General features: G+C 37.8%; 2 protein-coding genes across 2 annotated transcripts; both read left to right on the top strand.

The window, feature by feature from the left end:
* The first annotated feature begins 954 nt into the window (after positions 1-954).
* LOC147486249 (NDR1/HIN1-like protein 10) lies at positions 955-2179 on the top strand. The gene has a single exon (XM_086573047.1). It carries the CDS (start codon positions 1112-1114, stop codon positions 1847-1849), a length of 738 nt encoding a protein of 245 aa, XP_086429173.1. The 5' UTR covers positions 955-1111; the 3' UTR covers positions 1850-2179.
* Positions 2180-11717: 9538 nt separating this feature from the next.
* Positions 11718-12704, top strand: LOC147486250 (uncharacterized). The gene has a single exon (XM_086573692.1). It carries the CDS (start codon positions 11718-11720, stop codon positions 12702-12704), a length of 987 nt encoding a protein of 328 aa, XP_086429818.1.
* The last annotated feature ends 1443 nt before the right edge of the window (positions 12705-14147 follow it).

A 14147-nucleotide genomic window follows, 5' to 3' on the forward strand; every position in this document is an offset into this window, starting at 1 on the left:
ACCAAGTTGAGCGAGGCAATGATCCTGCAGGTTGGGGCGAAATGTACAAGTTTTAGACTAAAAGCTGTAGAAAAATGATCCTTAATTCAGGTTGAATAACTACATAGATTGAACTACTGTATATCCTCGTTTTAGTTTATGCTACTGAAATTTAAAGAACATTATGTCTGGGCTTGTTGCTCCAACATAAAGAATTGAAGTTCCATAGTATGAAAACAAATTTTACTTAATAAGTGAACAAACATTTCAATTGACACAAGTAAACTCGTTAAGTTTTGCTCTTTTCATCTTCCACAGCTGATCGGTGAAAACATTTCTTGGCTCTGCCACTGCTGTCTTCATGATTTAGGTGTATTAATTGGAGGGGTACAAGTTTTATGTGAAATCGAAAGGAAGAGCTTGAAACTCCAAGCTTGGGATGGTGCATCATACTTGTAACAATATTTGTGTTGTCTTCTATGCGCGATACGGATATTTGGGCCTTGTTTGTGAGAACCTCCCTCACTTGCCACTTACTCATAATCTTTCTCAAGATAAACAATGTTTAGTCATAGATAAAATGGAATACTTGAGAGGAAATTGGTTCAAGTACCCTGAATGTTATTAAGCTTAAGCTAACAGCATGTGAATTGTCTTGATGCAAAAAAAAAACAAAAAGAAACGGGTTGTTCAAGTGTTCTAGGCAAGTACGTGCTACATGCATGTGTTTAGTCACTTTAGTGCTACATATGTTGAGTTATATAAGCGTGTTTCACACTGGCCGTCTGTATAAAAAAATCACAACATAATTTCATGCCGTTTGTTTGACACAAAGCACTCCTTGGAATGGTTCTTTGTCAAACTAAGTTCCAAATTGGAAGCACTAATTTTCCTAGGATTGAGTTATTACACTCAAATGCGATGCATCATATATAGCAGCCAAATGGTGGATATATTTTAATTCATAAGTTTCTTGGACTTATTGCACCTTCATCTCATCGGTTTTATCTACCTTTGGTCGTTTGCCATGTCTTCTCCGCAGTACTTCCAACTATAAACTCCAAGCATCCTATGTTCCTACTTCATTTCATTTGCAGATTCTTTCAATCCCTCTCTCCCTCCATTGTCATTAATGAGTACTTCAAGGGATGACGACCCGAACAAAACTGTAACAGGTTATCCAGCATCCTATCCACCTACACATCCAAACTATAATCCCAGTGATCCCAACACTTGCACCGGGTACCCTTACCCCGTACCACCCCCCAACCCGAATCCTTCTCATGCGCCTGCATACAACCCCAACGCTAGAGCCTTTCGCCGTCGTCTGTTCATAGCTTTGATTGCCGCTCTACTTATATTCTGCACCATTTCTTCCATTAGCTGGTTTGCTTTTCGACCTCACCCTCCCGAGTTCCGAATCGACTCGGTATATGTCCCGCCCATAAACAGTTCTCTCAATGGTTATCTTTCCGACTGGCAAGTTATTTACGTAGTAAAAAACCCGAACAAGATGAGTCTCTACTACGACGAAGTTGACACTGGATTCTTCTATAACGAAACATTTCTTTTCGACATAGATGTTAAGCCTTTCGACCAAGAGAAGAAAAGTGAGATAACTTTGGTAGCCAGATTTAAGGATGTAGATGAAGACGCAGTTGGTACGCTTATAAGTGAGGATCGAAAGCGTGGGATGGTTAGTTTTAACGTGCAACTGATTAGTTGGATTAGATTAAAGCATGGAGGTTTGAGAACAAGGTTCCATTTGATGACAGTCGTGTGCAACGATGTAAGGGTGCAGTTCACTGTTGTATCTGGATCAGGAACTTTGGCGAGTGGACTGGAAAAGTGTCAAGTTGACGTTAATTGAAGACGTGGGGGTCGATACTCAATAGTTATATCAATTTTCTTATATCATTCAATGTTCATATAGTTGAAGAAATATCACAACTCTTTAATGCTGGACCAACTTTTTTAAAGTGCTAGTTTGAGATATGCAATCTAGGAGCAATTTCATTTGAGAACCTGAAAAGTAGAAAGGTGTGGATATTTTGCTGATGATTTCTCAAAATGAGTTGTTTGAATTCTGGACTAGTTGTTGTTTGACTTAGGTGCAGAACTTTGATCTGTCACGTCCATCTGCAAAGATAGCAATTCACTAGATATTAGTTAGTTAATGAAAAAATTTCTTGCTTTCACATATACTGCATATTTATTTACTTTGTGTCTGACGTACATCTCTTGTGAATATCCTAGTGACACTTTTCTTAGTTTTCTCCACCCGAAATGAACCACACTTCAATGTTCATCCACGATTTTAATACCCATTTACAGACGGGGGCAAAATTGTGGGAGGTTCTACCATATATAATTACGAGGAATAAAGTGAAGTTTTGACACAAAGTGTTTCGTCCATATCAAAGTGGTAGTGTATATATAGTATGAAACGTGTAAGAGTACTTGTATCATCTCCTCTGTAGCTTGCTGTTCTTGAGTTTGTTATATAGGACTATATGGAAATTTTGCCCCTGTTGGTGAGAACGCCTATCACCTGCCCTTGGTATCAGTATCTTGATAATAATTTACAAGTCTGACTCAATTAGAAAAAATGCAATTAATCAAAACCTGATTTTCTAGTAATTGTGCTTTAGTTTCATACTTATTCAGTAAAGGTTTCATTACTGTCAGAGTTTTGAAGGATTTCTCAGGATTATTTATAGTACTTTTTAGTCCTTTGGTACTATAAACTATAAGTGCTAATTACAATATTAGGACTTTCAACTCTAAGAACCATTGTCTTCTTTAGATTTCCTCTAACACACTTGAAAGATATACTTTTTTAGTTTAAGTACCCTGAATGTATGTTATATGTTATTAAGCCTATCCGGCCTGTTCTAACTTTCTGTGAGTTGTCTCATTCTACTTGACCTGAATTTGCTTGAAAGATTCCAAAATTTGTTTCAGATGTTCTATTCGACAAGTGCTACAAATATTGTGGAAATTATAAGCGTGTTTTCTTAACATAAAAGTTATGTTTTCAGGTTGTGATAGTGATTTATATTAGACAGGCAACTGTTTGTCTGTCTCGTCGTTTCTCATAAAAATGTTCTATAACCAATCATGTGATTGGCTAATTATATCCAAATGTTTCAGTTGTCACTGCCAAAACGTGGATACTCATGAATTTCTTAGACACCCTCATGTCCTCGTTTCTATCAACAAATCAATGCAATGTCTTCATTTTCTAGAACGTTTCACATTATAAACCCAAGGCCTTTCTACTTCATTGCACTTGCAGCTAGCTGATCCCCCTTTTTCTTCACCTCTCATTAATCTACATAATCAATGACGACTTTTTGCCGCCGTTTGATGATATGTTTGGTCGCCACTCTACTCATCTTCGGCTTCATATCTTTAATCAGCTGGCTTGTTCTCCGACCTCACCTTCCAGAGTTCCGAATGGACTCAGTATCCATCCCTCCCTTAAACGTCACTTCCATTTCTGATATATCTCAAGAGTACTGGGGAATTGATTTCTTAGTGAAAATCTTAACAGGTTGATGACCATTGACTACGACGTTATGGAAATTTCATTCTTCTATGGAGAAGAGTTTCTTTGTGGCACATATTTTAGTCCTTTCAATCAAGAGAAGCGTAAGGAAAACTTTTTGAAGGTCAGGTTCAAAACTGTAGAGGACAGAGTTTTGAACCTTATTAGTGGGGATCGAAAGCGTGGGATGGTTCGTTTGAATGTGGAAGCAAGTGGCTGGATTAAAGTAAAGTCTAGAATTTTGAAAACAAAGCACCATTTGATGGAAGTTATTTGCAAGGATGTCATGGTTAAGTTCAATTCTAGTACTGGATTGGGAGCTTGGGCAGGACATGAAAAGTGTAGAGTTGATACTTGATATTAATTATAGGTCTGGTCATTATAATTTGTTTGCTTCCTATTCAATGAGATATAGTTGAAGTTTTGAAGATATATTAGCAATTATGCATACATAATGATAATCTTCTTGGCGCTTTTCTATTGTTCTTATGTTGGAAACTTCTTGTGTTTGTCATGTTTCATTGGATAAATACCTTCCCAACTATGCACTTAGATTAATCATTCTGAACCATGGCATGAAAAATGTTACTTCCATCTCCACCTCGATACTTGATCGAGCCAATGTTCAGCCTCTGCTCCGATCTACCACAAAATAAAACTCTGCTTTTGTACATCTGCAACTTTTATTGTGTATAATCAAAATGGTGTTAAGCTCTTAGTGAGCAATTCAGCAGGCAGCAAATAATTGGGACAGGCATAATAAAAATTATAAATTACTCGGGCATGCATATATCGATTGCTACACATACCAAATACCTGTTTCATACTTCCTTCAGTAGTAAGAATGTCTCACTTAATACTAAAGATCTGCTCCTCATTGCCATTAAACAAGTACAACTCAAGGTTAAAAGTCATGAAATACGATGAAGAAACTAAGTGTCACAATGATGCAGTTTGACGTCGGAACCTTGCTTAGTTGCGGCTTGGTGAGCATAAAAAACAGAGATTAACAAAAAGTACTTTGAACTATTAACAAATGAATTTTGGAAAAAATGTTACAAAAGATATAGAAGCGTATAACAGAGCTGTCTATCATTTCTATCGTGAATAACTAACTGCGGAATCAATGCTATTCACTCCAAATAGATCAACCCTATATAAGGTTTGACCCTTCTTTCTAGACAAGACTTCAACACCCTCCAAGTACTATTCCAACACTTTTCAATATCAATTAACTAGCATATAAGGTAAAGAGACTAATGCAAAAGAAAACAAACCACAAGACACGGATATAATGTGGTTCGACAATGTGCCTATGTCCACCGGCGAGTTCCAAGCTTTATTAGATGTCCAGAGTAACAGATTACAAGAGTTCTCAATTTACTCACAAAGAATGAACACTCAGCTCACTAAGAATTCTCTCTTACAATTTTTTTTTTTTTTGGTTAGGTTAAGTTTTTAGAAAAAAAAAACTTATATTTATACTGTTTCCGAAAAAGATCGAAGTTTGAGTGAAAATGGTGGAGCGCGTGAGCGCCTTGAGCCAGGCATAGTAGAGCGCGCGCGCCTGACAAACTTTTCGTGAGAAAAGTCCAGTACTGTTTTTCTTTCTCTCGACCCAAATTTTGGCTAAGTAAGAAAAACGCAAACACCCTTTACCCTCCTCTTTTCTCTAAATTCTCCACCTCGGTAAGGTTTTAACACATAAAACCAAGCTGAACACATCCAGCAAGAAGCATTAGTCTTCAAAACATATCCCGAAACTCGTCGTCTGCCCCGAAGGGCCATGCCTATAAAGGGCTCTAATCAAACATGTAGAATTTGGAGCAACTCCAAACAATGTTAGAATTTAACTCCTGTGACAACCTTCGTCAGCATATCAGCAGGATTATCATAGGTGTCCACTTTCTCAAGTGCTACATCACCATCATCAACGACATCCCGTACAAAGTGATAGCGGACATCAATATGCTTGGTATGAGCATGATCAACCTGGTTTTTCGCCAAATGAATAGCACTCTGACTATCACAATACAAAACAACAATGTTCTGCTCAATACCCATATCATCCAGAAGACCTCAAAGCCATAGTGTGTCTTTCACTGTCATATACTCTGCATCTGTAGTAGATAGAGCAACTGTAGCATGTAGTATAGACCTCCAACTAACCGGTGCACCATGCATCATGAACACATAACCAATAGTAGATCGTCGTCCATCTAGATCACCAGCATAATTTGAATCCACATAACCACTGACATAACAAGTACATCCACCATAAAATAATCCCACATCCAAGGTACCCTTCAAGTACCTCAATACCCATTTCACTGCCTCCCAATGCTGCTTCCCAAGATTTGCCATATACCTGCTTACTACACTGACTGTCTGTGAAATGTCTGGGCGTGTGCACACCATAACATACATCAAACTGCCCACTGCACTAGCATAGGAGTGTAAAAAAAAACCGTTGACCCATCATCCGGTAGGATACTCGGTCTTCACCTGCCACCCAAACTCGCACCGACCCGAAAACAGACCCACCCCACTCCACCACCGTTTTTACGCGGTCGGGCTATGGGTGTCGGCTCTATGTTCAAACCCGACCCGTCAAGCCGCCCAACCCTTACCGAGTCAAAAGCCGTTGACCCAACCCCATTGACCCACATAATTTCAAGACTCTAACTCTAATATTTTTGTATTTTGTTTATATTTTCTTTTAACTTTTGTATGAATTTGGGAGATATGAACACAAACTTATGAGTTTAACATCAATTTCAAATATTTAAGTTTTAACATTGGGCAAATATCAGAAGTTCAAATTCAACTTTCGAATTTTTGAGAAGATGAATCATTCATCCTTTTATTAATTTCGAATTCTTTTAGTTTATATTTTATTTTTTTGTACCATAGATCCTCGCTCCCATCTTCATTTTATCATGCTATGAAAAATAATCAATTTACAAATGGTAAATCACGAGAAAAAAGTTTCAAATTTACAGATATGATTTTGGGTTCAAGTTCAAGTTCAAGTTTTTTTTATTTTTGTTTATTTTTTATTGATTGATTATATTTTTTTTCTCTATGTTGTGAATTGGAAATATATTAGTTGCATAATTAGAAAGTTTTTTTTGGGTGAAATTGGGTTAAAATGATAATTTCCACCCGACCCGAATGACCCGCCCAAAACCTACCTCGTAAGCTGACCCAACAGGTCGGGTGATGGTACTAAGACATGACACTTCAACCTGCCCCGCCCCGTCGGGGACCACTAGATTTGTATCCCTTAGACCCGCCCCGTATTACACCCCTACACTAGCATAAAGAACATGAGCCATATGCTTTTGTTCCTCCACCGAACTAGGAGAGAACTTAACTGAAAGCTTAAAATGCCTAGCTAAATGAGTAAAAACTGACTTTGCATTCTCCATACCAAATCGAGAAATTACTTTATGAAGGTATTTCTTCTGAGATACAACTATCCGTCGCTTCTTCCTATCTCTGTCAATCTCCATGCCTAATATCTTCTTGGCTCTACCCAAGTCCTTCATCTCAAACTCAGAGCTAAGTTGAGATTTCAACTTGTCTATCTCCACCATGCTTTTGGAAGCAATAAGTATGTCATCCACATAAAGCAAGAGATAGATGAAGTCATTACCACGAAGCCTACGAAAGTAAACACAATAGTCATACTTACTTCGGGTATACTCATGTTGTATCATGAACGTGTCAAAGCGCTTGTACCATTGTCTTGGCGATTGCTTTAAACCATACAATGACCGATTCAACTTGCACACATGATCTTCTTTCTTAGCAATAACAAAACCTTCAAGTTGTCTCATATAGATCTCTTCCTCCAAGTCTCCATGCAAGAAAGCAGTTTTCATATCAAATTGCTCTAACTCCAAGTTGAAGTGAGCAACTAAACTCAATAACACACGAATGGAAATATGTTTGACCATCGGGGAAAATACCTCATTATAGTCGACTCTTTCCTTCTGTGAGAAACCATTTGCTACCACTCTTGCCTTTTACCCAGTACTACCAGACTCAGGAAAGACCTCTTTCTTTCTGAGCACCCATTTACTGCCGATAGTCCTTTTGTCTTTTGGCAATAAAACAAGGTCCTATGTGTGATTTTTATCAAGAGATTCCATCTCTTCCTACATAGCAACCAACCAATCTCTATAATGAGCATCTCTAACAACTTCCTTGAAGTTATCTAGCTCATCATCTTCAATATTCAGTGCATATGCCACTAAATCCACCTGACCATAGTGTTTCACCAGCTTCTCGTGCCCATACTTGTGTACTTCCTTAACTTGTCTCTTTGGCCTAAGGTCAGCCACTACAAGTTGCGGATGCTCATGCTCTTCTTCCTGTTACTGTATGATTCCATGATCTGGTACCTCATCATGAACCAACCAGTCATCTGCTGCATCAGACAACTTAAGCTCAGTAGCTTGAACTTCTATAGACTCACCATTCTGCCCAGCTTTTTCCGGCTTACTAAAAGATAACACGAAAATCTTATCAAAGGTAACATCTCTGCTGACTAGGAACTTGTGGTTTTCTAGACACCACAATCTATATCCCTTTACCCCATTTGCGAAGCCCAAGAATAATGCATTCTTAGCTCAAGGATCTAGCTTGTTTTCCCCCACATGGTAGTAAACAGTCGATCCAAACACTCGCAAAATACTATAATTAGTTGGATTACCTGACTACACCTCATAAGGCGTCTTGCAATCTAAAGCTAAAACTGGTGACCTATTATACAGGTAACACGCCATGGACACTGCATCTGCCCAATACTCTTTGCCTAGACTAGCATTAGACAACAAACATCTTGCTCTTTCAAGCAAGGTTCTATTCATCCTCTTTGCCATCCCATTCTGCTGAGGCATGCTCCTGACTGTCCAGTGTCTGGCAATACCCTGTTGCGCACAAAACTCTTGGAAAGGCCCATAAGTATACTCAATACCATTGTCAGACCTTAGAGTCGTCACCTTCCTATCTGTGCGATTCTCAACCCTTGCCTTCCACTTCTTAAATATCTCAAACACTTCATCTTTCATTTTCATCATATACACCCACACATAGTGAGTATGATCATCAATGAATGAGACATAATAACGGTTACCTCCTTTTGAAACCACTCTAGCTTGAGGGTCCCCAAACATCTGTATGCACATAATCAAGGATGCCTGTTGTCGTGTGCTTGCTTGAACTGAACTTGACTCTGCACTGCTTCCCATAGACACAATGCTCACAGAACCCCATACTTGGCTTCTTCAAGTCTTTCAAGAACCCTCGCTTACACAACTCAGACAAACATTTTTTACTCATATGCCCTAAACGCATATGCCACATCTTAGTGCACTTAGAATCATCACTTCATGCACCCACTGCTACATTACCAGTCACCGTATTACCCATCAAAGTATACAAGGTTCTATGTCTTTGACCCTTCATTACAACTAAAGAGCCACTAACAATCTTTAGGACTCCACCTTCTCCTACAAACTTGTGGCCTTTGGAATCCAAGGTACCAAGAGAAATAAGGTTTTTCTTTAGCTCAGGAACATGCCTCACATCAGTTAAAGTCCTCACTACGCCATCATGCATCTTGACCCGTATAGTTCCAATTCCTAACCGTCTTACACGCATGGTCATTACCCATCAAAACGAAACCACCATCAATGCTCTCATAAGAAGTAAACCACTTTCTATTCAGGCGCATATGCTAAGAACACCCGGAATCAAGAATCCACCTTTCGGCCATATAGTCTTGTATAGACACAGAGACTCACATCGTCCCCTTTAGAGCCCGAAGCAAAACTTGCCTCAACTTTAGCTTTACCTTTCTTCTTACCATCTTTCTTATCACTTTTCTTCGGGTGAGGACATTTACTTGCGTAATGTCCCTTTTCATCGCAATTGTAGCACTTCACATGTTTCATCGGCTTCTTTGACTTGGATCTAGATCTCTCATTTCTTGTAGAGGCATTTTCATACGACCTTCCTCTTGCCACTAGCCCTTGTCCTGCATCAATGTTATTCTCAACTCGTGTCTTCTTCACCAACTCATAAGAAAGAAACACACTTTGCGTAATGTCCCTTTTCATTAATGATGCAGTTTGATGTCGGAACCTTGCTTAGTTGCGGCTTGGTGAGCATAAAAAGCAGATATTAACAAAAAGTACTTTGAACTATTAACAAATGAATTTTTGAAAAAATGTTGCAAACGATATAGAAGCATATAACATAGCTATCTATCATTTCTGTTGTGAATAACTAACTGCGGAATCAATGCTATTCACTCAAAATAGATCAACCCTATACAAGGTTTGATCCTTCTTTCTAGACAAGACTTCAACACCTTTCAAGTATTATCCCAACACTTCTTAATATCAATTAACTAGCATATAAAGTAAATAGACTAATGCAAAAGAAAACAAACCACAAGACACACATATAACGTGGTTCGGCAATGTGCCTACGTCTACCGATGAGTTCCAAGCTTTACTAGATGTCCAGAGTAACAGATTACAAGAGCTCTCAATTCACTCACAAAGAATGAACACTCAACTCACTAAGAATTCTCTCTTACAATCTCTATTTTTTTTTTCTGGTTTTGGTTAGGTTAAGTTTTTAGAAAAAAAAAAAACTTATGTTTATACTGTTTCCGAAAAAGATCGAATGCTCTACAAATGCAGTGGAGCGCGGGCGCGCCTTGAGCCAGGCATAGTAGAGCGCGCACGCCTGACAAAATTTTCGTGAGAAAAGTCCAATACTGTTTTTCTTTCTCTCGACCCAAATTTTGGCTAAGTAAGAAAAACGCAAACACCCTTTTTTCCTCCCTTTTTCTCTACAATTTTGTTAACAGTGAAGACATGATTTATTGAAGTATTTCTCTTATTGATATGTAAGTGTTGCTGGTATACCTCTAGTATAGTGAATACTTTGTGAAAGCCTATGGAATGGACATTTTACTTCCAGTTTAGGGGTGTTCGCCTCCTGGAGGAGCGCAGGAGAGTTCTTTTGCAGGATAAATTGATTAATTGGGTGATAGTTCCGGGTTGAAGGTGTAGGCCAGGAGGTTTCCCTAGATGCTGTCGGAGCTATAACTTGTGTAGTATGTAATAGTACCTGTAGTGGGCAAATATCGTGCCTAGAGATATTATAACTGATATTTCAAAACTTGAAGCATTGACATAAGGGTCAATGTTTCGGTATATTTCAAGGTTATGTTTAAAGTTTAAACATTTGCAGGTATTGAGCGGGAAAGAGGAGGAAGAAGGCAAGGGGACACATGTTAGAGATTGGATAGGTCAAAGCTAAATCAGGATACTATATAAAGACTGGAAGAGCAAGAGAAGATTCATTAGTTGAGAATCAGAAAAAACGTCAAAAATAGGAGAGAGAGAGAGAGAGAGAGATTGTAAACTTCTATAGTCAATCAATAAAACTTTGATTCAATTCATCTTTTTCATTCATTCGTCTTCTCATTATGTTCATTAATAAGATTGTGTGATCTTAGAACGTTTAAGAAAGGTGTTCTTAGACATCACATTGGCTCTGTCTGTGGGTCGAGAACAAGAAAATTTGAAGTTTTCTTCTTCTTCGATTTAGAATCCATAGTTTTGTTCTACGTTTGAGAAACATAAGGGTGAAGAAAGGTGAGTAATATAGTGAGCATTGAATCATAATGGCTCCAAGGAAGAAAACAAACAACAAACGAGTGGATAACGATAATCAATCGCAAACAAAAAATACAAGAGCTTCCGTGAGTCGGCGATACCAGGAGGAAAACATGGAAGGTGACACTTCAATTTAAGAAATTTTGAAAAGGTTGAGGGAAGTGGAACAGCAAAATACGATATTGCTAAAAGAGAACCAAGAAATTAAGAAGGGAAGTCCGATTGTGGTTGTAAAGGATATCCAGGGAGACGAGGAAGAGGAATGGAGTTCAAAATCAGGTAGTCATTTTGTGTAAAAAGCATCGGAAAGACATGAAAGAACTACAGAAGCTTCCCCGATACTTGAAAAGTTGATACCACAACCCATCACTAAAGAGATGATACAGGAGATGATGCAAAACTAGCTTCTTGAAAAGACTTCTGTGTCGATAAGGAAACTGGCAGACGATGTCAGTAGAAATCCGATAAATCAGAGAGTCGAGATGATGCCCATTCCACCAAAGTTCAAACTTCCGAAGTTCACCCAATATGATGGGACGTCAGATCCGATGGACCATCTATTCGGATATCGGCATCAGTTTTCGATATACAAAGGTACAACTTATCTGGATTCATTATTATGTAAATCTTTCTCTACAAGCCTGAAGGGGAAAGCGTTAAAGTGGTTCTGTTCTCTACCGGAAGGGTCGATATCATGTTATCGGGAGATTAAAAAGAAGTTTTTGTCAAATTATGGTCATCAGCGAATAAAACCGAAGCAGGTGTCAGTCTTGTTCCAGCTTAAGCAAGAAAAGAAGGAATCTTTAAAAACTTTCTTATCTCGGTTCAAGGTGGAGGCACAGTTAGTAGAGCATTTAGATCAATCGGAAATGACAGCAGTAATGGCGTTTCATACAGGACTTATTCCAGGTTCTGACATGCACAAGTATATGCTTCGGAAGGAGATCAAAACTCTGAGAGAGTTGTATGATAAAACTGAAAAAGATGTGCAAGTTAAGGAGGGAATTATGGCAACATCGAATCAGTCAGTATTACAGGTAGTGGAATCAAGTAAGTCTACTAAAGAGGATAACTACAACAAGTCTGATAAAAGGAAGACGGTAGATTCTTATGCAAAGGTGGAAAACCAACCATCACAGAAAAAGAGGTTTGAAAGGTCACTGAAAGAGGAGCTAGACCCTAGCAATTATATCGCCATTAATACAATAGTGGAGGATATCTTAAGGAGGGTGGGAAAAGAACCTTATTTCCAGCATCCGATTCACAAGCTTAAAGAAATAGCAGATAAACCTTTCTGTAATTTCCATAAGGTAAAAAATCATGAAACCAATAAATGTTTACAGTTGCTTAGAGAGGTAGACAAATTAATGCGAGATGGGAAGCTTCGTGAGTTCAGAGCAGATGCTCGGCCAGAAGTAACAACTATGGTAAATGATAAGCCTTTAGGAGTGATCAATATGATATACAAATGAGTTATCCCACAGAAGAAGATTATAAGGGACAAAATCCGAAAGATATCGACAGTAAATGAAGTGCTAGAAGTAAACATAGAGCCGATACCAGTGAACCTATCATTAGTGGCAGCAAGCCACTACACCAAAACAGGCTATTTGCAACGGCAAAAAAGCGTTGCAAATATGGCGTGGGCAAAGTGTTGGAAATTTTTGCAATGCTTAATAAGCGTTGCAAACAGAAATTTCCAACAGTTATTAACCATTGCAAACTGAAATTTCCAACGCTTATTAAATGTTGCAAACATAAATTTCTAACGCTTATTAAGCGTTGCAAGAAAAACTTTCCAATGGTTTTTAAGTGTTGCAAATATTATTTGTAACGCTTGTTTATGCCTATTTCGTACAAAATTTTAGCAACGTTTTACAATTTTTAACGGTTATGAACCGTTGCAAATAAAAAAAAAAAACTCATATTTTGTAGCAACCAACTAAACCTGCCCCATTTTATTATGACACACTTAACCTGCAAAAATAACACTACTTGTTCTATATTGAAACAAACATCTCTATTCCATGAGAAAATCCCCATTGCTTTTTCATACCATTTGACAAGTAAATAATATCAAACACAAGCAAAAGACTAAAAAAAATAGAATATTCGTTAAACCATGTATGCAATATAATTTCAAAATATTTTCTAAGAGTTACAAATTCATATTTACAAATAAAGGTAACATATTCAATATGATTTCCCAAGCAATCTTGAATCATTGCAATACCAAGTATTGGTAATGGCTTCACTCACTATAAATCCTAGTGCGGCTCCACAAAGTCCATCTAATTCCTAAAAATTCACAAAACAAATAATGAACTTAGAAATACAATAGTACTAATTAAACTCATGCAATTAATTAAATATTTGAAAATCCATCTAAAGGAAGTAAGTAGTTGAACAAATGAGAAAATGGAGGGTGCAACCTTTATATGTTCTAGTTAAGTAACATAAGACAACAGAATTCGAGAAAATCTGTTTTAAGGCCAATGAATTGCTTTCATATATTTGAATTCTTCCTCATCGTGTATACATAACCACATAAAAACGTTTACGGAAAAACAAAACAAAAACCAGACTATTTTGTTCCCTATAACAAAATCAAGGTTAAACAGCCTATTAGCATATGCTGTCAGACAAAGCAAGTGATAGGTGGAAAGCATGCAAGAACAAGGCACAATGCTCATGGGGCAAAGAGTGTTATTTTAGCAGTGCGAACAACTGTTGCCTTCATTCTTTTTAAATTTCATAACTCGTGATGTTCAAATGTAGACGAAATCTGATATTTCTGAGATGGACATGCGCGAGATCTTATTGATTGAAACAAACTTTTTTACAAATATAAAGTTACAATTTTATTTTCCCTAAACCTTTAAAAAAAAAAACCTGATAAAGGTGGCATTCCATCC

Source organism: Coptis chinensis, chromosome 7, assembly GCF_015680905.1.
Source record: "Coptis chinensis isolate HL-2020 chromosome 7, ASM1568090v1, whole genome shotgun sequence".
NCBI lineage: Eukaryota > Viridiplantae > Streptophyta > Magnoliopsida > Ranunculales > Ranunculaceae > Coptis > Coptis chinensis.